The sequence below is a fragment of the Pseudopipra pipra genome, chromosome 3 (genome assembly GCF_036250125.1).
Source record: "Pseudopipra pipra isolate bDixPip1 chromosome 3, bDixPip1.hap1, whole genome shotgun sequence".
In the NCBI taxonomy this organism is placed as follows: domain Eukaryota; kingdom Metazoa; phylum Chordata; class Aves; order Passeriformes; family Pipridae; genus Pseudopipra; species Pseudopipra pipra.
In genome coordinates, this window is record NC_087551.1 from 48,110,650 (window position 1) to 48,136,088 (window position 25,439).

At 37.7% G+C, this 25,439-nt stretch overlaps 1 protein-coding gene across 2 annotated transcripts; it reads left to right on the top strand.

The window, feature by feature from the left end:
* The first annotated feature begins 76 nt into the window (after positions 1–76).
* WTAP (WT1 associated protein) lies at positions 77–25,418 on the top strand. Of its 2 annotated transcripts, none has more exons than XM_064649012.1 (8): positions 77–184; positions 4,283–4,320; positions 4,405–4,460; positions 9,716–9,774; positions 11,471–11,598; positions 17,262–17,440; positions 22,176–22,330; positions 24,194–25,418. In XM_064649012.1, the coding sequence occupies exons 2-8, from the start codon at positions 4,291–4,293 to the stop codon at positions 24,775–24,777; spliced, it is 1,191 nt and encodes a 396-aa protein (XP_064505082.1). In that variant the 5' UTR covers positions 77–184; positions 4,283–4,290; the 3' UTR covers positions 24,778–25,418. The 2 variants fall into 2 exon arrangements, with proteins under 2 accessions (XP_064505082.1, XP_064505081.1); XM_064649011.1 differs by having other exon boundaries at positions 126–231.
* The last annotated feature ends 21 nt before the right edge of the window (positions 25,419–25,439 follow it).

A 25,439-nucleotide genomic window follows, 5' to 3' on the forward strand; every position in this document is an offset into this window, starting at 1 on the left:
CGCCATTTTGTAGCGCAGAGAACCCGCAAATAAAGAGCGGGCGGGAGCGGCGCACGGGGAAGCCCGGGCGGAGGGGCCCGGTGGTACCGGCTGTGGAGCGGCAGTGCCTGCGCAGCTGGTGGCGGCAGGCGCGGAGGCGGCGGCGTTTCGCCCCCCCCTTGATGTGAGGAGGAGCGCGGCCCAGGCAAGCGGCGTGCGGGGGGCGCGGGGCCTCCGCGCCGCGGGCGGGAGGTGAGTGGCCGCGCGAGCGCTCCGCCCCGGCGGGACGGACGGACAGACCGAGCACCCCGCGGTCCTGGAGCGCCGAACTCCCGGCGGCGCTCCCGTCCCTCACCCCGAGCGTGGGGGGGAGGAGCGGGAGCATTTAGAGCCATTTTGTGCGAGGCCCGGAGCCCAGCCTGGCTGCGCGGCCGGCATCCTCCTCCCGCCCCTGCCCTCGGCAGCCGCCGCGCCCCCCGGCCGCGGGAGACATGCTTGTCGCGTCCCTCGTCGGAGGCGAGCGAGGGCGGCGGGGCGGGCCCTGCGTGCGCTGGGGGGCGGTGGCAGCTGGGTCTGTCAGACACCTGCGGCTGCGCCCCGCGGGAGGGGGCAGGGGGGACCCCTACGGCTGCCGAGGCGAGTGTGAGAGCTGGCCAGTCAGTATTACTGTGAAACTTTCCTTTTTAAGCATAAAAAGGCAAAGACAGAAGGTCTTGTGAAGGGCCACGAAGATGATTAGGTGGTCTAGAGCGCCTGTCTTATGAGGAGGGACTGCGGGAGCTGGGCCTGTTTAGTGTAGAGAAGACTGAGTAGGAATCTTACTAATACATAAGTATCTATTAGGCGGGTATCAAGAGAACGGTGCCAGACTCCTCAGTGGTGGTCAGAGACAGGACAAGAAGCAATGACCATAAACAAAAAAAACCCAAGAAGCTCCGCCTCAACAAGAGGAAGAACTTTACGTTGAGTGTGGCAGAGCACCGGAACAGGCTGCTCACGGTGGTCATGGGGTCTCCCTCTCTAGAGACATTCAAAGCTCCCTTGGGCGTGTTCCTGTGTCACCTGCTCTAGGTGATCCTGCCTTGACAGGAGGATTGGACTAGATGATCTAGAGGTCTCTTCCAACCCTAATAATTCTGGGAATTCAGTGTGGTATATGTATATATTCACAGATTGGGAGCTGGGAGTCCATCCTGGGGATTTCCCCACAGAAGTCTTTTTTCATGCTGTTTAAATAACTTACAGTTACTTTAGGTATAACTAGTAAAGCATCATACCTGATATTATTCAATTGCTTTTGTTCACTAGGTTTTTTTAAAATCTTTAAATCCTATGTTTTTTAAATGTTTTTTAAAAGGTGTGCAGGCTCCTACCAGAGTTCCTAAAATTAAAATGCCCTTTCTTCATTTCACGTCTTTGTATTGAAACTGCCATAAAAGCCTAAAACATTATGAGATTTCCTAAAAATTCTGTTAGTGCCCATGACAATGTTACTGCATTACTGTTTTAAGCATGGAATATGGTTTTATGTTGCTGGTTGCCAGGAGCAGATATGCAGAAGGAGTAGTGTGTGGCAGCCACCATTTCTGCAAAATCATGAAAGTGCTTAGTTAGGAAAGTACAGTTAAGCTGTTCATAATATAAATCACAAAATATAATCGTGTTAATTCCAGTCAGTTATGTAGGAATGTTGTTTACGTTGGTTCTTTTTATTGTAGAAAGTAGAACTTCATGCTCTTGCAAGATTTCTGATCTTGGTAGGTGAGAGATTATCTCATTTAGCAGAGAGCTGAGTGATGAGAAGCACCTCTTGATGCACAGTGCTTGAAAAGTTACTGTATTAAATTCAAAGAGTGAACATTTCAGTTGCAGTGTTGTTGTCTGTAGCATATAAGTTCACCTGTTTATTAACAGAAAGCTAAGGCAAATCATTGTGAAAATTGTTGTAGTCAGCCTGATACTCCTAATGTTTCTGAAAAACACTGAGCACAGTGATAGCAGTATATAGCGGTAATAAATGCGTAAGCCTGTGGGAAGTTACTGTAGGTGCCCAAAAAGCTGGAGAGTAGTGAGGTAAAATTGTACAGAAAGAGCACTAAGTGTTTATTTGTAGGTATTATCAACCTAAGTTTTCAAAAATAACCTATAGAATATTTCTTGCTGATGTGTTATTTTTTAGTGGGTACTTCTATCACTGTGAATAATGATAGGTAACAGGAAGGTAGTAACTTCTGTAACATGGTGGACAGTAACTTCAGTCTTCACTTTCGGGCTCTTGTCTGAAAGCAAGCGATGGCTTTGTAAATGATGATGTGCTGGGCACAGAGGTTAGAGTAGCCTGGTCTGGTGCTGCTGTGGAGAAAGGGGTGCTGGAATTTTGTGTGAGGTCTGGAGATATGAGGTAGACTACCTGTAGATGGAGCGTCAGTCTCTGATTTCTTGCAGTCCTGACAGTAATCAAGTCTTTATAATTGTTGTATGCTGCAGAAGGATTCACAAGCCAAGTCTTTGGGGAAACTCACCTTTTTTGGTATTTGTGTGCTTCTGGTACTTTTTTGAGGAACACACGCATAATGACTTGACATAATCCGTGCACAGTTTAAGCAGTGTTAGCTGTAGTTGTGTGGAACAGCTGAAAAACATGTTTCTCTCTGTCAAGAACTTAACACTTGCCAAGATCTTCAAGACTACTTCTGAACTATGAAGGAGTTAAAGATTGTAAATAACTTTAGGAATTGCCTAGAGGTAGGCAATCTAAATACAGGGGTCACAAATGTTCCCTCTGTGATCTCAAGTTACTCTGCATGAGCTGGGCACTGGCAATTTCTATCAATAGCCTCTTATGCTTTTATTTGATACTTAAGGTTATGTTTTTGGTAAAACAGTCTCAAATAAGGAGCTGCATCCAGAACTTCAAGCAAAATGCTTGAGTAACTTCTCAGGTGTGGGAGGGAAGGGGGCTGGAGCGGGGGAAACTTCTTAGTGTGGGGAAGCACTTAAGTGCCTGTGTGTTACTAAGCCCAGCAACAGGAAGCTGCCATTCATAAGTGAGATGCTTCTACTAAATGTTTTCTTTACGTGAGTTCTAATGTCAGTATTTATTACAGGAAGGGAGTGTGTGTTGGTTGTTTTGTTTGTTGTTAACCAGGGCCTTGTTTGGTAGGGTTCTGTGTAGCTGTCTATGGTTAATGTAGGTTCAAGAGGCTTTACTTCCCTGGCATGTGTTTGCATATCTTACCAACAATTTTAGGATTTGTCCTAGGATTTGGAGAAGTTAAATTAGTTCATTGGGCATCATTGTGAAAATAGCGTGGTAGTCTGTAAAAATCCTTGAGAAAATAAAATATTTACTACTTAAGAGCATTGTTTCTTTGAACTTAAGTGTTCACAACCAAGGAGTTGACATGTCCTTTCTCTGGTATACCTGCATTGTAGCAGCTTTACAAGTATGTTGACTCTTAATATTATATGCAAAGATACATGCCTCTAGCAAACCTTGCATTTGTTGTTACATTTATGCTTATAAGATTTGCAAACTCAGTATTTTTTATATATCATAGTTGTAGAAAATACTATGTATAGTATTATCCTTTTGAGATAAGGAAGCATGTTCTGTAACTCAGGGCAATGTGAATAATTAACCTAGCACAATGCAGTCCTATTGTGCTACATATGCACGAGGGGAATTGAATTTGATGTTGTATCCAAACCATTTACTTTATGTCTTACTTTTCCTGAAAATATTCACATGGGTTTTAAAATAACAATACTTCCTGTCTATTAGAATCTTAAAAGTAAGAGAATAAGTTCTTGAAAGAACATGTTGCTTTGACATAAACAGTAGTAGTAATGTTCACAAATAATTCTTTTTTTTCCCCAAAGAGGTTCTGAAGTAGTAGTATAAATTGCTTTCCTCAGACCCTGATTATCCTTTACTTTGTAAAATATGTTAAATAGGTGTAGACACATATGAAATGTCTGTGATACAAAGTTGCATGGTTTTGCTTAGTTAAATAGGAAGAATTGATTACTGATTGGCAATTTAGGCATTAATAGAAATTTTTGGTCAACTTTTAGAGAAAATGGATTTGACTTGTTTATATCTAGATTACAGCAGCAAACTTACATTGTTTGTACTCTGGCTCTGTGGAACGCTCTGTGTGGAACAAATATTTCAGTAGTCTAATAGTGCAAATAAAAAAAAATAAGGCTGGAAGTACAAGCTTCTGACTTGCTCGGTGTTTCTTGCACACTAGGAACTACACTAAATAAAACTCCTTTTTTTTTTTTTCTCTCCCTTCAGAGTTCACAATGACGAATGAAGAACCTCTCCCAAAGAAGGTATGTTTTAAAATTACTTGTGAGTTCACCCTCCCAGGTAATCATGACAGCTTGATAAGTTGTGCTTCTCTTTTTGCTTCACAGGTTCGCCTTAGTGAAGCAGATTTTAAGGTTTTACCTAGAGATGAGCTTATCCTAAGGTAAAGTAAAAAGTGTGGTTTTCATCTTAACATTGTAGTGAACTTCTAGTGGAAGATATGTGAATTGACTTTCAGGTTTTTTTTAGCATCCTTGTTCTGAAAAACTATTTTATCAATTTCATGATACATCTCTTCTGTAAAGTTCTCGTCTCAAATATTTTTATTTGTAATTTGTGAGGGAACGCTTTTTCCAAAGAGACAGAATTCCTGAATGATATTTTGTAATACATGAATAGGAGTGGGTTTTTTTCTTTGCTCATAACAGTAGAAGATACGATTGCTTACGTTCCTTGCTAGATAGGAAGTTATTTTCAACATCAGAAAAATGTCAACTTCTTGTTCCTACAATATGTTTTACGTTTTATTAATCCATGCAGTCATCTTCTCAGCATGTTCAGATATTAGTAGTAAAATGTTAAAATTAAGTTTTCATTACCTAGAACTTGCATAAGGAAGAGCCTGGCCACCTTTTTCGCCTTTTAGAAAGCGAAGGGTCACCATGGAAGCAGTAATAGGCAATCCTGTTGCACAGACCACTTGCTTAAAGAAACTGACCCAAGCCACTCCTGTCTGTATGCCTGAATTTCCTAATTTGTACAACAAGGAGCTAACTAAACTAGACATCTGTGGGTCATCTGTTTGTCTGCTGGAGTAGTTTGCGCATTTTGGTAAATTTTAGTTCTTGGCTTTTTGTACATGGTAAGTTGTTAGCATTATTAGGGTCTCAAGGTAAATTTTGCTGTTTCATAGAACAAAGACTAATTGTTTAGAAACCTGGGGATACATGTGCAACACTTAATGTATATGATGATCAGCTACTCTTCCTCCTGTCTGAGTAAACTATCCTACCAGATACTTTTGGGGTGACAGTTCTTTCTAGGGAGTAAACATAATCTGGCTCCTTATATTTAAAACTGGTTTCTGGCTTCCTCTGAGTATGTAGTCTTCTGAACAATAAAGAATAATATATTTAAGCAGTAAGGAAAAATGCTGCTTTGATATTAAGTGGTTCTGGCCTTGTGATCCTTTGCATAGAAGTTTCTGTGCTCAAGATTATCTCTGGAAATAGCGAACTCCTAAGCCTCTAAAGCTGTGCCCTTACTTCCAGCTATAAAATTCATGCAAAAGTACCAAAGCATAGATTCTGTGCCACCTGTTTTCTGACTGATTAGTGTGAAAACAAAAAAAGGCTTCCCATTGTAATCGGTTTCTGTAACGTGCAATGATTAGTTGCAACTGTAGAAGAGATGAATTTCCAGCATATATTCAAGTGAGAATGTGATGGGATACACTTAAGGAGGTAAAGTATATTAGCAGCTAACCTGTGTTAACAAAGAGACTGGAGGGAAATTGCCAATAACAGATATGTCGCTATTGAGTCATATTCTTAGTGTGTAGAAAAAGTAACTTATACTCTCAAAAAGGGCAGTCGATGGATGTAAAGAGAATAACTGTTCACTATACCCAGAAGAGGAAATTTAAATGCTGTTTTGGCTGTATCTGCTTTATTACTGTGCCTGTTTTGAGCAGTTCTACGAACACTGTTCATGTTTGTATGGGGTGCATATTATGGATTTATAGCAAGTTCACCTCTAATTGTGATTTCACATAAAAATAGCAATTATTACACTAACTGCTGGCTTCATTTGTAGATTGGAATAAAATATTATTACTATTATACATATATTTTAATCAATGGTGTCTCAACTACTTTGAGATATGGAAAAGCATGTATTAACTGCTAGACTGTCTTAAGATTTGGAATATGTTTTTTGGTCTATGCTTTGGTGAGGCAGATGCTTTCTAAGATGGATATGTGTCATCGCCTTTTGGTCTTTCAGGTTGCAGCAGTATCGTACAATTGCAGCGATAAAACACATATGTGGAAAAGATTAATTTTTTTTGTCAGTTTCTGTGCTATGAATCCCAATTTCACTGTTCTTTTCTGTGAAGTACATAGTTTAGATTTGCTCATTTTAACTTTTGTTGAGTAAACATGAGCAGGATCGACACAAAGCCTTTAGATCTGGTCTCTTAAATTTCTGCTTGTCTCATGACTTGTTGCTGTGGGCTCATCTTCATCTTTCCCCTCTTTAAGGCAGTAGTTACTTCGCTTGACGGTGTAGGAGCTTCTGAGAGGAAGAAGAGCCAAGAATGCTGTAACAAAATACTATGGCTTGGCTAAAAATCTGATCAGTATTGCCCTGATCGTTTAACCTAGTGGTTAGTTGGAAAGACACTGAAGCACCCTGATTTATACAAGCAGTTCTGAGGAAATGCAGTGCTTTTACTGAGCTTCAGTCAACATGGACTTAGAGCTAGTCACTCTTGGAACACTCTAGGTGCACTGCTGTGTGTGCCTTACCCCCAAGTGCTTTTCTTATTGTGAACCCTAAAAAGCATAAAAAATGTGTGCTTCAAGAAAAAGACTCCATGGCTTCAAATTACCTCTATAAACTCTGCTTAATATTTTTAGAGAAGGAATGGAATTAAGTAACTGACATAATGCTGCTCAGTTACCTTCCAGTTTTTGTGAGACTGTGACACATTAAATGTAAGTCAGATTCAAGACTGTCCTCCCAGTTTCGTGTACAGCTGTCTTTGTTCTTCAGTGCCTTTCCAAGTAGCAGTTTTGAAGCTCTTCTGATTGGCAATATTGAACCATCATATTACTGACATAAACTACTAAATAGATCAAGAAGCCAGTATGGAGTGGAAATCAAACTGACTGGAGAAAAAAGCTGGCTTTTAGCCTAAACAGAGAAGAAGGAATAAGGAGGTAAGAATTAAACGTTAGGAGTTAACAGGGTTGGAGCACTGAGAATACTGTCAATGATCCTCAGTATCTTTTTTTTTTTTAAACTACTTGTTCTATAGTAGTTCCTTATTTTCCTTTTTGTTTTCATTGGTGTTAATTTCAGAAGCTACAACTTCAATTTCAGAAACTTTGTAACTTCAGCTTTCCAAAGGTCAGAGTTTTACTCTCCTACTGCTGTAAACAAGGGAAAACAGTCAGTGAAATAAGCTGGAAAGACCACTTTTAGGAAAAAAAATGTTATTAAAGGCACAAGAAAAGATGGAAAGAAATTGTTGGTCACCATAACAGCAGTTTAGTGAAGCAAAAGCAAAGGCTGCACATGGAAGCCAAGGGAAAAACCCATATTGATTCTCTGCTTGGCAGGCAGTGTCTGGCCACTTCCTGGGAAGTAGGGCTTTACACACACTGCCCCATAGCAGTGGGGAATATCACTTTGGTCTGTTTGGGTCTGGCTGTGTTCCTTCTGAGGATCTTGCCCATCCCCAGCCTACTAGTGAGGGGGGAGTGTTGGAGAAACAACCCTGATGATGTGTGAGCACTTGTCAGCAGTGGCCAAAACACAGGTGTGTTACCAGCACCTTTATAGCTACCAATGGAAAGCACAGTGCTATGAGGGCTGCTGTAGGGAAAATTAACTCCACCTCAGCCAGACCCAATAGATGTTTCTTGAACTGCAAGTCTTCACCAGGTTTTTGACAAAAAGCCGTGTCTGAAGAGTTACATTTTCTAGAAGAATTGGCTGCCATGTGACTTAAAATCCCTATGTGACCTAGTGCCATTTGGGTTTTCTTTTCCAGGAGTTTGGTTCTTGCCTAAATACTAGCAGTTGTTGAGAGGTGACTTAGAGGTATTATTTCCAGCATTCTTGGTAACCATAGGCTACGTGACTTGTTTGTGGGTGGTTATTTGGGGGGGTTCTCCTTTTTTTTTTTTTCTTCAGGTAGGGGTCTGTCACGTCTACTTGACTTGTGTTTCGGGTTTCACTTGCTCTTTTTATTGCTCCTGTTATGAGAGTGTGGCTATGTCACAATTTTAACAGAATTAATGGTTTTGAGCTGTGAAGTATAACTTAGAAGTCAAGTAATCCTGTGTATTTGAGGACCAGCTGTTTTATTGCCTACATTTTTTTCATGCACAATTCTGTTATTTCTTTCTGGCTTTGGTGTTTAGTAGACCTTTTCAGTTTTACTTTTGGGGGATTGAAATCTTCTGAACTAACATAGAACTTTTAGTGGTCAAATGGTGAAAAGTCTTAGAGCAGAGAGATAAGTTAGAGGGTTAAGTAGAAATACAGCTGCTCTCTTTTACGGAGCTTAAGAGAGTTAATTAATACTGTTTTTGTGTTCAGCTGAAGAGATGCAAAATTTTGTTGTTGCTTGAAGGAAAAGATCTTGTGCTTCCTTTTGCTTTTTCCAGTGATGTGATCTCAGTTGCTGTTACAGATCTGATGCTTTTTAGAGCCTTTAATGAGCTGTTTGAATTCACTAAATGGTCAAAAATTACCTAGAGTTAGATTTTGCAGTTTCAATTCAGATAGTGGTGTAGATTATGGAGTTAAAATAGAGCAGCTGTGATGAGTTTGGCAGAAAATAGGTGTTAGAGAGAAAGGGTAGGTGGGAGGAGGGAACAGAAATCTTTAGTGCTGAGCTGTTAGATGAATTTTCTTCATAATGTGGAATTGTATCATCATGAGGAACACACATAGTTAGGTGCAGAGTACTACTTTAAAAACAAAACAAAATCCCAAACCACTACCCTGTGAACTTTGTTCATATGGCATTTCATGCTCAACTTCACTGAAGACTTTATTTGCTACTGATTTAATGGTTTGTATGCTTTTAAGTGTGGTGTTTTCTGACTGTGGATGAATTACCTAAATAACATACCTTCAAAGAGTTATTAAACTGTTGGTCTGGTTGATGAATATAATCAGAGAATGGTCTTGATTTGAACAAGCTAATATAACTACTTAACCTAGACTGCCATTTCTAGTGTATTATAATACACTTCTGCTTGTCTTGTTCACTTGGTAACAGACTTAGATTTTGTATTTGTATCACAATTTCTGTTACAGAATTTTGTTTGAATTGTTCTGTGAGAATGAGATGCCTATTGGATACATTACAAAGATAACAATTAGTGTTTGATCCCAGTGTTTGTCTAAAATATTACAGTAATTTTTAAGATGTCAATTTTAAGTGTTGTAATGCACAGCTACCTTTTAATTCTTTTGAGATGCAAAGTGGATTTAACTATTTTCACAATATAAAGCCCCTTTTTTAAAACTGGAATTGCCTCTTATGCAATTGTGTCATTCCCTCTTGACGTTTTCTGATTATGGTATCAATGTATATTCTGGAAGCTTAGGAATGAGATGCCTTGATTTAATCAACTGAGCTTCAGAAAACACTTTTTTTTCTGCTTATATCTGCAATAGGTGGAAACAGTATGAAGCATACGTGCAAGCTCTGGAGGGCAAGTACACAGACCTTAACTGTAAGTTGACCAAGTTTCAAAATGGTACAAGTTATCTGAATGTTTGTATAAAGCAGAGCAGTCAAGTAATATCTGTGTTTTCTAAAATTGCTAGAAATAAGAGGTAATAATCTATGATGTGAGTTACTTGTCAGAATAAAAGCTCCTGTTTTTTCTACTGTAAGTTTTCAGCCTCTCCCAACTTTCTCATCAACTTTTCTGTTGCAGATTTATCACAGCATCTAAAAAGTCTGGTTTTTAGGATCCAGACTGCTGGGACAGGGATAAGCTTCAAAGCATAACCCCATAAATACACGTCTTTTCAGAACTTTACCATTAGAAAGGAAACTTTATCTACTGAAATACTCCATGAATGTCTGTGCCTTTAATAGTCTTACAGGATTGTAAGATTGGCAGGGGGAATAGTTTTAAGAGGTAAATGTCTAAAGTGAGTCCCCCAAGTAATGTTTGATCTGATTAGACAAAGTTGATTGTTCTTACATGGTCGCTAAAACTTGGTCTTTTAAAAGAGTAGGAAAAACGTCCTATTCTGAAACGAGAAGATGTGAATACATTCTGGGAGTGACTGAATAGCCAATCCTAAGTCACTTTTAAAAATTATGTTGGCAGCTGGAGATGGTGTATTTGCTGTTTTCCACTCACCTTTTCAGTCTAAATACTTAAAGACATAGTACCACTAAGTCCAAAGGGTATTTTACTGTCAGTCCAAGGGCATGTCCTCTATTTTTGCTGTTCTTACATCCCTCTTTTGCTGTTGTCCCATAATGTTTGAGTTTTGGAGAGACTAAGATATAGCAAATGAAGCAGTTGATTTCATTCACATCTCACACTGCCTTAGATAACTTGTTTCGACATTCCCAGTTTCTTGATTTTTGGGGAACAATACAGGCCATAGTAATCAGTATTACTGAATTATCTGCAAAGAATTATTTAGAAATAATTGTCATGAAGCAAATGTTCTTAGTTTCCATTTATAGCTGATAAATTAGATTTTTTTTCTAAATTATTCAAATTTTTCATTGTTTTATGCATGACAAGTAGAAGTGAATGTATACAGTTGGTATTGGGTTGCTTGCATGTGTTCTTGTTTGAGTAGTTTAGAAATGTGCTGCGTTCTCTCATATTTAATATATAAATTTTCATAAATGTTCATGGATCCAGAAGAATTTCAGTTGTGACCGAACTGCCATTCCTGAAGTTCTTGAATGTCTTACTGTTTGCTCATGGAGTGTGGAGTTTGAGGATTGCCCACAAACAGCAGTTTTACAGACTGCAGATTGCTTTTTGCCAGAGTATATACTTCCCTCCTTCCCTACCCTGGCCTCACCTTTTCTTTTACATGCCAGGGCAGTTTCAACTTCCCAAGTTTCAAATTGCAAGTTGTAGTAATAGTTGGTTAAACAAGCAGTTTAAAAGTTGTTTCCTATAGAAACATGGAAGCATCTTCAAAATTTGAGTAAGTCTTAAGGAAGGACCAGAATATGGATTTAAAGCCTCCTGTTGTAAAGCTTTTCTAATATTTAGTAATATTTTGATTTTTATTTATGCTTGTTATAGTTATGCCTTTTTCATTCATGCTTATTTGTGACTACTTCTGCTTATGAATTTGGTTTTTAGATTCTTTTAGCTGTCTTTTAAAAAAATTTTCATGAGAGGATACTATAAAACATGCTTTTTGTGTTGTTGCTTGTATTAGCTAATGATGTGACGGGGTTGAGAGAATCAGAAGAGAAGTTGAAACAGCAACAGCAAGAGTCTGCCCGAAGAGAAAATATTCTGGTGATGAGGCTGGCAACTAAGGAACAGGAGATGCAAGAGTGTACTGTAAGTATTTATAAAGGATAAGTGTGTTTAGACAGTTGGAGGAATATCAGCTTTTGAGCAGTATCCATGTGCTGTGTTTTTTGTGTATCTGTAGCATCACACTTTCTGTGTTAAAAGAAATGACAGGGCACTTAAGCTTTCATTGAATTAGTATAAATCGCTTCTTAAAGTTTGGGTCTTTTTAATATTAGTTATTTCAGTTGATTTTCAGCAGCAGTTGTGATTGGAACGACTTTTATTTTAAAACCAAGCTAGTTCTTACATGTGCCGTGCTGGTTTTTTTCTAGCATTTATCAACTGTGCATGTGTACCAAAAATGTTACTTCTGACTGTCATTAGAGTCAGGAACAAATTAAAGCATAAGGATAAGATTGAGTTTACTGGGTTTCATTTGGGAGATTTTAGACTGATAATTACCTTGGATTTGGATACCAAGGTATTTGTAAGCCTTTGTATCTGTTCGGCTAGGTAGGTGAAAGAGTTACTGATTTTTCAGAGGAAGTTCTTTTGAAATTTGGCAGATCTGCTACATGGTTTCTAATGTTTGTTCTAAATAAATTTTTTTGATGATCTTTGTTTCTCTCTCCCTTGTTTCTAGTTATTTTCTATGACTTTTTCTTCTATATTTAGTTTTGCTTTCTTGAAAATATCTTCTTTTGATCTGGGGTTTGGATTGCCTTCTTAACATTTTCATCTGCTGAACTGGGCAGTTCCTGAAAGAAGACTGTAAAAAGCTTCTTATTGCTAGTTCTTGTAACATACTCTTCAGAAGTTCTCTTATGAAAAAAAACAAGCTCTGTGCAAAACCAATAACTAGTATTGTAGTTCTCCTCTGGTTTTTCAAGCCTTCTTGAAGATTTTCAGAGCTGTCAGGTGTAGTAGTGTGACACTTAACTCTGTACACAATATTTTCACTGCTCTTAAGACCATAAGATCATTTTAGTTCATAGTAAGTAGTGTTAAAAACAGAAAAAATAAAAAAAAAGAGGGGATAAAGCTTACTTTGCAGTGGCAAAAAATTAATCCCAGAATCACTGAGGTGTCTAGTCCAGCCTGCCTGCTCAGAACAGGATCGCTTGGACCAGGTTACTAAGAAGCATGCATAATTGGGTTTTGAGCATCTCCTAAAACTCTTGATCACACTCACATGGTGAACTGTGCCAGTATTGATTGACTGACACAGCAAAATGTGTTATCTTATGTTTAAGTGGAATTTCCTGTGTATCAGTTTGTGCCCATTGCTTTTGGTGGTCACTGCTGGCTCTGCCTTCTTTACTTCCCCATCAGGTATTTATGCACATTGATAAGATCTCTCTGAGCCTTCTCTTCTCCAGGTTGAGCAGCCCTAACACTCTCAGCCTCTGCTTGTATGTCACATGCTCCAACCCCTTAATCATCCTCAAGGCTCTACTGGCCTCACCCTAATATGTCTGTGTCTCTCTTGTACTGGGGAGCCCAGATCTGTACACCATACACCACATCTCACCAGTGCTGAGTGGAGAGGAAGGATCATCTCCCTTGACCTGTTAGCAACACTCCTCCTAATGCAGCCCAGGATACTAATGAAGATCTGTTTTGGTACTATAGTGCAACACTTACCTAGTAGTAAGAGTATTATATTGAACCTGCTTCCCTTGTTAGTCTTACTGATAAATTCTGCTATGCAGAACAGCAGTAATAACAGGGGTTTTTTTATTCTTTTGAATTCCTGAGCGTATAGCTGGAACAATAAATACTTAAAAGTTTTTCACCAAACCATATTTGTATGTATTGTATTTACCTTTCTTTATTCCTGTCTTTAAAATAATGAGTTAAAAACTTCAAGTATTTAATGCTGTGAATTTTGACAAGATTATGAACACTATAGGGTTTTTGACTGCACTTAGATGGTTAGATGTTTGTGGCTGCATAGTCTTTCCAGAACATCTGTTTAGAAGAACTTCTGAAGAGCTTTTATTTTCAGTGTACTTTAACAAAGAACAAGAGGATGGGGAGCAACCTACCAAAAAGAAGCAGAAGACAGACATACCCACACACTCATGTGGCTTACATTTTTCCAGCTATTGACTCATGAATAACATCAAGAATGTAATCTCCATAGTTTATGGAGGTAGGAAAGTGCATCCTTGAAGAAGAGGCATAAAAGCTGTAATTGAGACATTAGCACTTGTAGGTGTTTTCAAGTTTAAATGCACATAGTTTCAAGATGGTCAGAAGGACTGCTTGACTTTGTATCACTAGAGAGTATTTTTTCAGAAAAGTGACAGTAGAAAAATAAATAATGTTGGATGAGATGCAAAGCTAAGCTATGTTGCTAAATCATTTAATAAACAAAAGCTATTCACCATATGACATTATGTGACATGTCTAATTTTTAATCCATAGAATAACTTTATTTTTGACAAAGTTATTGTTACTTCAGGGAAAGGCCTTAGCCCCCTTCCAGGCTTTACTGCACGGTTATTGTAGTCAATAAACAGATAGACATTTGGAAATACTTGCTACTCAAATAGGTTTTCCATGAAACAGATAACAATGAGTGGAACTTACTGTGAGTACGATTGGACTGTAGCACCTAGTCATTACTCTTGTAGTTTAGATTACAAGTCTGTGCTTTTGTTCTTCTTCTGTGCTTTCCATCCTCCTATTCCTTCCTTATAAGGATATATAGTTGTACTGGCTTAGATTGCTTACAATTTCTGTTAGGCACCTGTGTTCTGTTTTGTTAACTTCTTCATGTCAGAGAGTCTGTACTTCGAGGCTATCTTTGGATGATTTCAGCTGAAAGGAAGCAACTGTTTTCAAGAATGTGTGAGAACAAGAGGGATTGAAAATGTTATTGTCTGTCTTAACAAAAAGAGATAAAAATCCACCCAAACAAAACCCCACACAGCCTGATGTCCTCTAAATAGACTACTTTCAGTCTTCTCCTGCCTTGGGTTAGAACAGAGAGAAAACTGATACCAAGGGTTTTTTTCTGTTTGTGAAAATTATCTCTACTTGTCCACCTGATAGGCTTTTGAAAAACACCAACTAGTGTGTGCTTTCACGTTTGGGAATATGAACAGTCAGTAGGCACTTCAAGTTTAGAGTGGGCATCCCCTGGGGTCTGGCATTGGACGTGACTATTCCTGTATATTCAGCTGTAGCCTGAAGTTGGTCCTGACTGCAGGCAAACTGTCCTGTTCCCTAACCCTATCAATGGGAGGTGACTTGTACCAGGAAGTGGTTAGAGGGAGCAAGAATGTGAGGTTTGGACTGGCTAAGCAGGAAGATGAATGGAATTAGGAAATAGGCAGAAGAGGAAGAGATTTGGGCTTGCTTTGGGAGCAGATCATATTGGGAGGAGGTTGGTAGGTCTCCAGGGGTGAAAAGTTTGACAGGTGAGAACTCTGGAGTTAGAGCTGTGGATACATGGAGAAAATTTGAGTTGGAAAAGCTGGAGTAATAAATGGTCTTTAAGTCTGGGGAGGGAATGAGCAAGGGTTGTTCAGCTTAAGTAAGTTCTTTCTACGTGACTGTTTTAGGAATGACAGTTGAGGTGGAACCCAAATGGGCAAGTGCCCTCTGCTGGGTACAGGAGTGTGAGCTGGGGAGACCCCAATGAGACTGTCAGATAGCTAGACATGGCACAGCATCAGCTGGGTCCCTGAGTGTTTTAGTGCATTTCTGGCATGAGAGCAGTGGCAGCAATTCTGTGTGCTATCAATGCAAGGAGTCTTTTATAGTTCTTAGGCTGGCAGTGGAAGAGGGAGGGATCTGGGCCTACATAAGACAAGGAACATGGCCTTTTTCCCCCCTCAGTGATTCCTGTCTAAAACCAGGTTGAGAATGATGTTGCTGTATCATTATATTTCTGAAATGTATTGCCAGTGAAGTTGTCTCTGTGTGTAGCTGTTTCACCCTCTACTAGCTCTAGCCATGCAAAGAATTGACAGGTTGTTGAAATACTTCAGTAGTGGAAGAATCAGAAAATTAAGTGGATAGAAAAGATACATCAGTAACAATAAATAAAATAGATCTTTATTGAGTGAGCAACATACTGTGCATTCAGTGAGGCAAAGGACCAGTGGGGATAAAATGCCATCCAGGAAATGTTAGAATAGCCTTAATTTGGACTACCTATTTCTATGCAATGTTTGCAGGTGGGTTCTTGAGTGCTTTATTTCTTGGAAATATTTATATGCAGTGCTTCATTCCCCTTATATTTCTTTTTAGGCAGATAAAAGTTTGTCTATTTAAAGTATGATTTCAGTTTTTGTAAGTAGCTAAATGTTTTTATTTTCATGATACCAAATTAATGTGTCAATGGAAATACTTCAGTTATTTCAGTACCTTTGAAATCACTTACTTGAAATAAAATTGAAGAATTGTTGCTACTTAACAATATATAAATTAAAACATGTTATCCTCAATCTAGAAGTGACTGAGGTTGCTACTGCACATTGAATGTAAATAAGATTTTTTGTGCTTCACTGTTGCTGAGTAAAGACCCTGTAACAGAGTAACTGTATATACAAGGAAATGATTAAACTGACAGTGCTTTTGGCTGTGCTGTGTGTCGCAAGTAAAGCCAAGGGTGGAGGGACACACTTGCCCTTTACTGTTTGTCAGCGAAATTCTGTTGCTCTGAAGTCTGGTTGCAAGACTGCATGAAGCAGGAGGCAAACCATGTGACTTTCAATTAATGTTATTTAACATCGTGCAACTTTGTTCACCTCTTACTGATGAAAAAATGTGTGATTTAGGGAGCATAATAAATTAACTTTAAGGATTAACACTGTGTAGACTGCTGTAATACTGGTGATTAGCTGAGTTCTAAACATTTACTATTTAGTACAATTTAAGAGAAGTCTGTTGTGATGGGAATAAAATTTAAGAAAGTTTCAAAACAAGTTCATCCTATTTTAATAACATACAAGTTTTGACTAATAAATTTTATATTCAAAAGAAAACCTTGAAGTTACTGCGTCTGAAATTTTGAGTATTTTAAGTTTTCTGGGTTCTAAATATATAAAATTGTGGATCTTTTGGGTTATGGTTGTTGCAAGAGAATAAAACCTAACCAAAATCTGGTTTAGTTGTTGTTAATATTTCTAAGTCACTTTGTTTAAAAATACACAATCTTGCATCATAAGCGACTATTGCATTTGCAAAAAAACTTAGAAGTTTCTAAAATCCTTTTTATTATTTGCTTAAAATATTTCTTGTCAATTTTAGCTGGAATGTTCCTTAATAATTTTCGCTGAATGGAAATGGAAATTAGCTCTCTCTTTTAAGCGGGTAATTCTTTCTATATGCTTTTTGTCCCCTCAAAAGAGTACAGGCAGATAGAAAAGAAGGGAAGCATTCTAATGCTTCAGCTATTACTTTAACAAATGTAAATTGACATACAGAAAATAATCTGTACTGTAGAGGGGAATCTGCCTTGGAAGGTTAAGCTTGGCAGGTGGTGGGATGGGGTATTGGGTGAATATATACACTGATAGGGTACAAGTGCACAAAAGTAATTTTTATCTTGCAGTTTTCAGGTTACAGTGTTGAGACAAGGCAAGCTACCTTGACATTATCTTTGGAGTAACTATTTTTATTTGCATCTAAGTGACTTTCAGTTTTTATTTATTATTGTATGAATAACAGTCTTTTTTTCTTGTTTTATGCAGAATCAGATTCAGTACCTCAAGCAAGTCCAGCAGCCTAGCGTTGCCCAACTGCGATCAACAATGGTGGACCCAGCCATCAACTTGTTTTTCCTAAAAATGAAAGGTGAACTGGAACAGACTAAAGACAAACTGGAACAAGCCCAAAATGAACTGAGTGCCTGGAAATTTACGCCTGATAGGTAAACAAAACAAATACTCCCCAGTCAAGACTTCCCTGACAGTCCCACTACGAGAATGCTATGGTGGGACAGCCAAGTACTCGTTTCCACACCAAGACTCAGACGTTTTGAGGCAAAGGCCACATTCTTATACTGTCCAGCTTGTAATGCTTAATGTAAAACTTACCAGATGAACCTTGTGTTTCAGCTTTTTTCTCCCCCTTTGCTTCAGAGGCCTGACAGCGTCGGACTGTTCTGAAGAAATGGCCATCTTCGAAAAAAATCTTTTCTAGAACATGTAGACATTTGCAAAATTGTTCTATTTGAAGAAAATAGAGGGAGAAACAGAAGTCTAAAGTCTGTGGCACACTGTGTCTTCAGACAGTTTGGAGGAGAGAGAACCTAGAGATCATAAATCATGAATTGAACATGTAAAATTCCCATAAAATGTAGAAGTGGAATATGCTTCGCTCTTAACCTTGAGCCTAGTGACTTAGAGACACTGTAAGTCAGTTTTGCCAATAAGACTGTGGACTTCCTGCTTGTTCACTGAACTGCTGGGTCAAAACTCGATGAGGTGAATTTTGCATTAAAGAGTTTACTTGCTAACCAATTTTGAATAGCCACGAGAGTGCTATTTGATATCACAACAGTGATATGTACACATTTGACTGTTTAGCCTTTGGGCTCTCTAGCACCTGATGCAGCTTTAAGTCACTGTTGCTAAATAATGAACTGTTTTCTGGATGGTTGGTAATACTGTGGATGCCTCAAAATTAGGATTGTACGAAAATGTACGTTCCATCTAATTGCAGGTTTTAAATTGTTGGAAGTAATATATATTTGGTCACAACTAGCATGTATAAAAAACCTGGTTGTGATAAGTATTTCACTGCATGTTTTCATGCAGAAATGAGATTTTTTCAGTCTTCCATACTAAGAACTGATCTCAAATGCTCAATACAGAAGGCACATGATGGCAACTGTCTTCAGTGTTGGTGGGATGCTTTTATTCCGTTGTACATCTGGGGTTTTTTTTGTACTGCGCTTCTATATAAATTGTGCCTTGAAATAGTTGTAATTTATAGTTCAAGGAACACTACTGGTTATACTGTTGTATTGTGAAACTTCTGGGATGAACGAGAATTGAACAGGTTGTTATTTCTGCATTGTCTCGTTCTCTGAAAACAAAGTCAGTATTTTAACAAACCAAAAAAAAACTTCAATGCATGCATTTTCCTTGGTGGAATCAGTGAAGGAGTCTTTGCTACTCTATTGATGCCTCTGTTCTGTTGTCCCAAGTTACTTGTAAGTAGCAATCTGGGACAGTTGGGAGTGCACGTCTGAGGTGTGTAAAGCAAAATGTAGATTTGGTGTAGCATTTGTGTGTTTGTTTTTTTCCCTTAGAAAATAGAGTTCTATTTAGGAATCTGAGGTTTTGATTTTTTTTAAACAGTTTGGCAATATTTTATGACTCAGTCTGATCGTAGAAAATTCAGTTTTAAAGTTAAAAAAAAAGACATCCAGTTGTCACAGAAGGTGATGTATTCTAACTGTTTTGATTTTTATTAAGATGCCATTACATAATTTTCACTCAGAAGTATCTTTAACTGTTTGTGCTTCATTGACTAATATGAGATCAAAGTGAAGTATACTTATGCAGGTTTTGTTTTTTTGCATGAGTAATGACTTAACAGCAAAAGACAAATTTACACAGAAATTTTACCTTTTTAAAAGTGATACATCTGGAATGATTTTGCTCTAGCAGTATCTAAGATTTTAATGATCTAGCATCAAAACAGAGGTAAGACTTACATTAAGAAATTGTTAACCTGTTACCAAGCCATTTGTAAAGCTCACTGTGTGTTGAAAGAGGCATGCCATGCAGATTGCTTGTTTAACTTGGAGTTCAGAAAATTATTTAATACATTTAGATACAGATTGGGTGTTTTCTTAAGTCCTCAGGCTCTAAATGTGTGTTTACAACTGAGGAGAGACAAGTAATTTGCCACTTCCTTTCAAACTAAAGTATCAAAAGAAAATGTTATTTCTGTAGCTGCACCATACCCTAATTTGCATAATATAATTTTAAGTCAGTGGTGTGAATGTTCGTAATTCATACATGCAGTAGCTGGAATATAGAAAATTAGTTATTTCCTGGTAAATAATTGAGGCTGTCTTTGTTAACTGGGTTAAGATTTTACTGTTTGTTTTTTTTTTTCTGGAAAGGTAAAGAAATGATGACTCATGTAAAATACTTTGAGGTTTTTTTCATTCTCTTTGCATCTTGCCTCCCTCCTTAATTGCTTCAATTGTCCACCCTTAAATACAGCTTCTCTTAAATCATGGCATCTAATGTAGTTTTTGGTCCTATTCAGCTCCTAACTGAAGCTCTTGGTGTGAGTAACATGTTATAACTACATCCCTAAGTGGAGTTAGTTCTGGACCTTAACTGTAGATAAGGCCGTGCAGCATAATCATTGCTGGTGTCTGGAGGGGAAAATAAAAGGGCACGTAATCAGAGGAATGGCTATGCTAAGCCATTTCAACCATCATTAAACAGTATACACTTGGAATAAAAAGGAGTAGAAAAGTCATTTGCAGTAAACAACAAACTAGTCTTCTGATATTTAACCGCTTACATTCTTACAGGTTTTGTTGCATGTATGTTCAAGAGGATTTGTGAAAACAATGCTGAACTTAGTTTTACAGCTAATAGGATTTATTTTAATAGTTGCTGGATTTTGTGTTCTTGAATGTGTTGTCGTTTTTGTAAATTGCAAGGGGAGGTTATTTGCTGCCCTGCTAGTTCAGAACATCTGGAAAAATTTTGATGGGGAGAAATAGCATTATAGGTAACTATGCAAATTTCTATACAGGTAATAAATATTTTACATTTTGGCAGGAGTTAACATGAAGAAATTAATGGGATTCTAAAATTGTCCCAATTCCAAGGAAACCGGTACTTGCTAATTCTACAGTTGGCGTTGGTTTGTGAAAAGCATTAAATGATTTAAGCATTGTAAACTTTTTCTACTTCTAGTGATGATGAATACAGTAACAGGAATTTGCAAATGGCTAAAAATCACGTCTGCCTAATAACTTTTGGGATCTGTCACATTGGTTATCTCCAAAGTGGTCCTGCTTTACACAGAATGAACATCTCTAAGGAAACTTGCATCTTAAGTGTGCGACTTGGACTGTGTTAGGTCAGCACAATTTAAACTTCAAGGACCTGGCATTGGACATCACATCAAGAAAGAAAACAGGCTGCTGCCTTTAGCAGTTTCAGGCCTCCAGGACTTTACACAGCCAGATTCCTTCTGGAGCAGCCCATCTGAAAGATTTGGGAAAGTCAGTCGGAAAATGTTAAATGGGGCATAGTTGGCAGAGCTTAAAATTTGTCTAAGGCTTGAATGCTCAAAAGGTAGTTGATAAGGAAACTGTTTTAAGGTTTTTTGGTTGGATATTTTGGTTGCAGGAGAGAACTGTGGCTATGATTGTAGCAGAAGTTTCCTGTTCTACTTTTTTAATTCTCATTTTTTTTTCAATACTTGTCTCTTGTTTAAAAGCAAACAAACAAAAAGCTAAATGACCTTCTTGGTCTTGAAAAGTAATGCAAGTCTTGCCATTGAATTCACAATAAACCTGTTCAAGTTTGGGTGGTTTTTTGGCAGAGGTTACATTTCTATAGAAAATAGGACAGCTTAATTATGGTGCTGAGCCTATTAAAAGGAAAACTGTTTGAGGATGCTATCCTGACTTGGCAGACCAAGAGTCCTAAAGGACTTAAATTTTTTTCTTTTATGGAGTCAGCTGTATTGCCTATATATTAATTTGCATACTACTTCCTATAATGCTTTACAATGTGATTTTTATCATGAAGATTAAAGATGTGTAATGTTACCAATTTAGTAAAAAAAAATCTTGTCAGTTAAAAATAATTTTCCTGCTTTTCTCACTTCTTTCAGAAACTAAACATCCTAATGATCATTAATTATTAGTGAAATCTGTCAGTCTAAAGGAAGTAGATAAGTAATATACTCCTTCCTTAAATGTCCTGCCAGTGTTTATCTACATTTTCACTCCTCACCATACAAGATGTACTTAAGAAATACTGACTGTAGAAGTCATGAAACAAACTATGCATGTGGCTGTCAGACATATAAGTTGAGTTGAAAAATGGACATCTCATTTTTTAAATAAGAGTACTCGGACAGCATTTTAAAGAATGCTTAAGCTTCTTAAAGAAAATTGGATGTCACTATGAAAAATTAACATGGGATTTATTATTTCCCCCAAGCAACTTTTTCTTCATCCAAATTTAATTATTCAATTTTACTAGTACAATAAATGGAGAAGGTTTTTGTTTATGTAGTTTTTATGCAGTAGTCGATCTTTTGAATTGCAAAGCACATCTTTAATCAAATATTTAGGTCTGTTGAGAATTGGCATATGCAAGATTGTGCATACTGATAATCCAGATGTTGGTATCAAAGAACAATATGCTTATTCATATTTTCAGTAATAAAACTTGCCTTCCACTTTATGGGACAGCGGCAGAAGATCTACTGGCGTTGGAACAGCATGTGGTAACTATAGGGAGACTTTCTGCTATGACAATTATGTTGAGGCATAATGTTCCTTGAATTGTGACATGCAGAAATCGCATCTCCTTTTTGTCTGTAATTGTGATTGAGGAAGATTACTGAAGGTTTTGTATTCATTTTGTGATAGATGGCTCTTTCCTTTGCAGCCAAACAGGGAAAAAGTTAATGGCGAAGTGTCGAATGCTTATCCAGGAGAATCAAGAGCTTGGAAGGCAGCTGTCCCAAGGACGTATTGCACAGCTTGAGGCAGAGTTGGCTTTACAGAAGAAATATAGTGAGGAACTTAAAAGCAGTCAGGATGGTAAGGGATTTTTTTAAAGAAAACGGAAGTTGCCTTGCACTTCTGCTAGTTTAATTTCCTGATTATACACATAATGTAAAACCATCTTTGCCAGAATGAAAGGACAATATCAAGTAAAATAGGACAACTGTAAGTCTTCACTGGTAGTCTTAATTAAAAACAAATAAACAAAACGCTTAACTTTGGGGGAACTGGTGGGATTTGCAGTCCAGTAATGCAGCCTTTGAAATTGAGATTTTTTGTACTTTAGGTCTTGCTATTTAATAGGAAGTGTTTAGACTGCACGCATTATTGGTGAATTGGCAGGATGAAAGCTGTTAACAATACACGAAGCCTAAGCATGCACTGAGAACAGAAAGCTTCTTGTTAACTCTGATTCATTTTGAATTTATTTTAAAAAATCAACAACTTTCTAACAATGCCAAAGAATATGAAAAATAATTTTTTTTTTCCCTTAGGTAACTTAGATGAATGAAAATAACTCATTGTGTTCACAGTCCAAATTTTACAACAATGTAAATCTAAATTGAAATTGCCTTTCAACTCTGACCTCTTGTATAAATTAAATGGAGGGGAAAATGCAAGTTTGAAAAGTCCTCAGTCTTGAGTTCTACGTAGGATCGGTGGTTCTTAACAGAATGTTAAAGTAGGTTACGTGAAGTTTTAAGATACGACCTATTTAGACATCACATAAACCTGAATATCTTTGCTTGTTTTACATCTGAAATCTGCAAAATAGCATAGACTTGGTTTGACATCAGATGTAAGTCTGAGATATCCTGTAAAAGGATATTTCTTCCCCCGATCATATTTTCATATTTTTGACAAAGTAGTACTATAAAATAACTAGAATCAATAAGGTAAATGATTCTATAATGACATTTTGTTTGAATAGTTACCCTTTTGCTTTGTAACTATTTTGATAATGTACTTTAGCAGAATTTATCAAGTATGTAATTGAAGAAAGTATAGCCATTCTTTAAAGACTTCTTCTCTTGAATGCAGTAGTCTCTAGAACTGAGAAATGTTCTTTAGCCCCTATTGCCTCTTCCCTGTAGGAGGGGAAGTAATCCTGCAGTAACAGTTTTCCTAATGATTGTTTTCCATAGCAGGAAGATCACCTTAATTTTATGAATTTTTACAATATTAAGCAGTTTGCACTTTATTTGCTCTGTCAAATTGATGGTGCAGTTGAATGGAAGACTGAGGAAGTTAGTGTTTCTTGTACTGTTTTGAGGTCAGATTCATTTTGCTCCAGAATGGAGTCCTAATTATAAAAACTGTTTTCTGGTACATAAATATTAAAACACCCAGTGGAATTAATTTACAGACTAGTTGGTAAGAAAGCCTTTTTGTGCCTTGTCTTGGAGGATTTAAAGGATTAAACAGAGTAAGAGCTGAAACTTCCTTTAAATATGACGGAAACTTTTTTTTGTTACTGAATAAGCTTTTGCAATTATTTGCAAATAATATGCAGTTATTCAGATCTGTTATATCTGGATATGGTTCATGGTCCTTCTTTTACAGTATTTCCACTAAGGTTTTATACTTGAGTAAGAGTAGACACACTAAGATCTATTTGTGAAATATTAATTATTGGAATTGAGCTTTTTTTCCATATATCTTCTTACCCAGAAATTAATTTTTTCTCATGTATTTTGAATAGCAGTATAGAAAGTAAGTAGATATGACAAGTAAGCATTTTCTCCTTCAGAGGCAGAGTATCAAAACCAGTGCATACTTGATGGCTGAAAAACAGTTTATTGAAAAATTTCAGCATAAAATGTTGAGTTATGGGATTTTAATTTCTTGTCTATATATGGGCTATTAAGTGTTTGCAACAAATGTGTTTTCTTTACATAGAATTGAATGACTTCATCATCCAACTTGATGAGGAGGTAGAGGGTATGCAGAGTACCATTCTAGTTCTTCAGCAGCAGTTGAAGGAGACTCGCCAGCAGCTGTCACAGTATCAGCAGCAGCAGTCCCAGGTCGCCAACCCAGGTACCAGCAGGACTCCATCTTCTGAGCCTACAGACCAGGGAGAGGCTGTGGGTAAAGACTGCAGCCGCCTGGCAAACGGACCAAGCAATGGTAGCTCCTCCCATCAGCGGACGTCTGGGCCTGGATTTTATAGGGAGGGTAGCGGCACAGAAGATGACTTCACAGCTTCTCCAGGGAATGGTAATAAGCTGTCCAACCACTCTGAAGATAGAACTGGTAGAGGAAGTGGTAGCTACATAAACCAACTCAGTACTGGGTATGAAAGTGTAGACTCTCCCACTGGCAGTGAAAACTCTCTCACTCACCACTCAAATGACACAGACTCCAATCATGATCCTCAAGAGGAGAAAACAGTGAGCATGAAAGGTAACAGAACTGTGGGTTCTCGTCATGTCCAGAATGGTTTGGACTCCAGTGTAAATGTGCAGGGTTCAGTTTTGTAACATTTTTCTGCAGAATTTTTATACAGTGTCATTGAAACTGGGAGAGGATACTGTCCAGAAGCCGTTTAAATTAGTGCATACTTGTCACAATTTTGCCTTTTTGTGGGTTTCTTTTTGCTTCAATACCTCTGCCACTTTGGAAATTTTAACAGTTAATTACGTTGAATGTTGCTAAAAGGACGTTTGTGTAGCTCAAGTTATTTTTATATGAGTTAATGTGAAGTTGAAATGGAAATTATTTCCATAAAGTATAACATAAATGATGTCTGTACAAATCTGTGTATATCTAGAACCTGTGCTGTGTAAGGGCATTCTTACTCATACTGTTATACTTACACCACCTTCAAGATTTGTCATAATAGCTGTGGGTTTATGACTGCCAAGTTTGCCCAGTACAGTAGTTTTATCACTAAAAAGAAGGACTTACTGAAGGAGTCCTATAGTAGTTTCAGTGTTAATTACAGTTTTTCCCACCATACATCTGTGCATTTTCTCCTTAGGTGACCGAATGTTTATTAATTGTGTGCATAGTTACTCAGTTTTTAAGAACTGTTGTATCCTGTTGATGCATATTGCTCTGTGACTCCAATATTATCTTACCTGTACTGACCAAACCTAAATAAAAACTTTTAATAATGTAATTTCTGCATTGTTCTGCATTG

Bases quoted from the DNA above. Each gene is read 5' to 3' on its own strand.
- WTAP (XM_064649012.1), top strand. From the start codon at position 4,291: ATGACGAATGAAGAACCTCTCCCAAAGAAG. The intron at 4,461-9,715 runs GTAAAGTAAAAA...TATCTGCAATAG, and splicing joins AGAGATGAGCTTATCCTAAG to GTGGAAACAGTATGAAGCAT. The intron at 9,775-11,470 runs GTAAGTTGACCA...TGCTTGTATTAG, and splicing joins CAAGTACACAGACCTTAACT to CTAATGATGTGACGGGGTTG.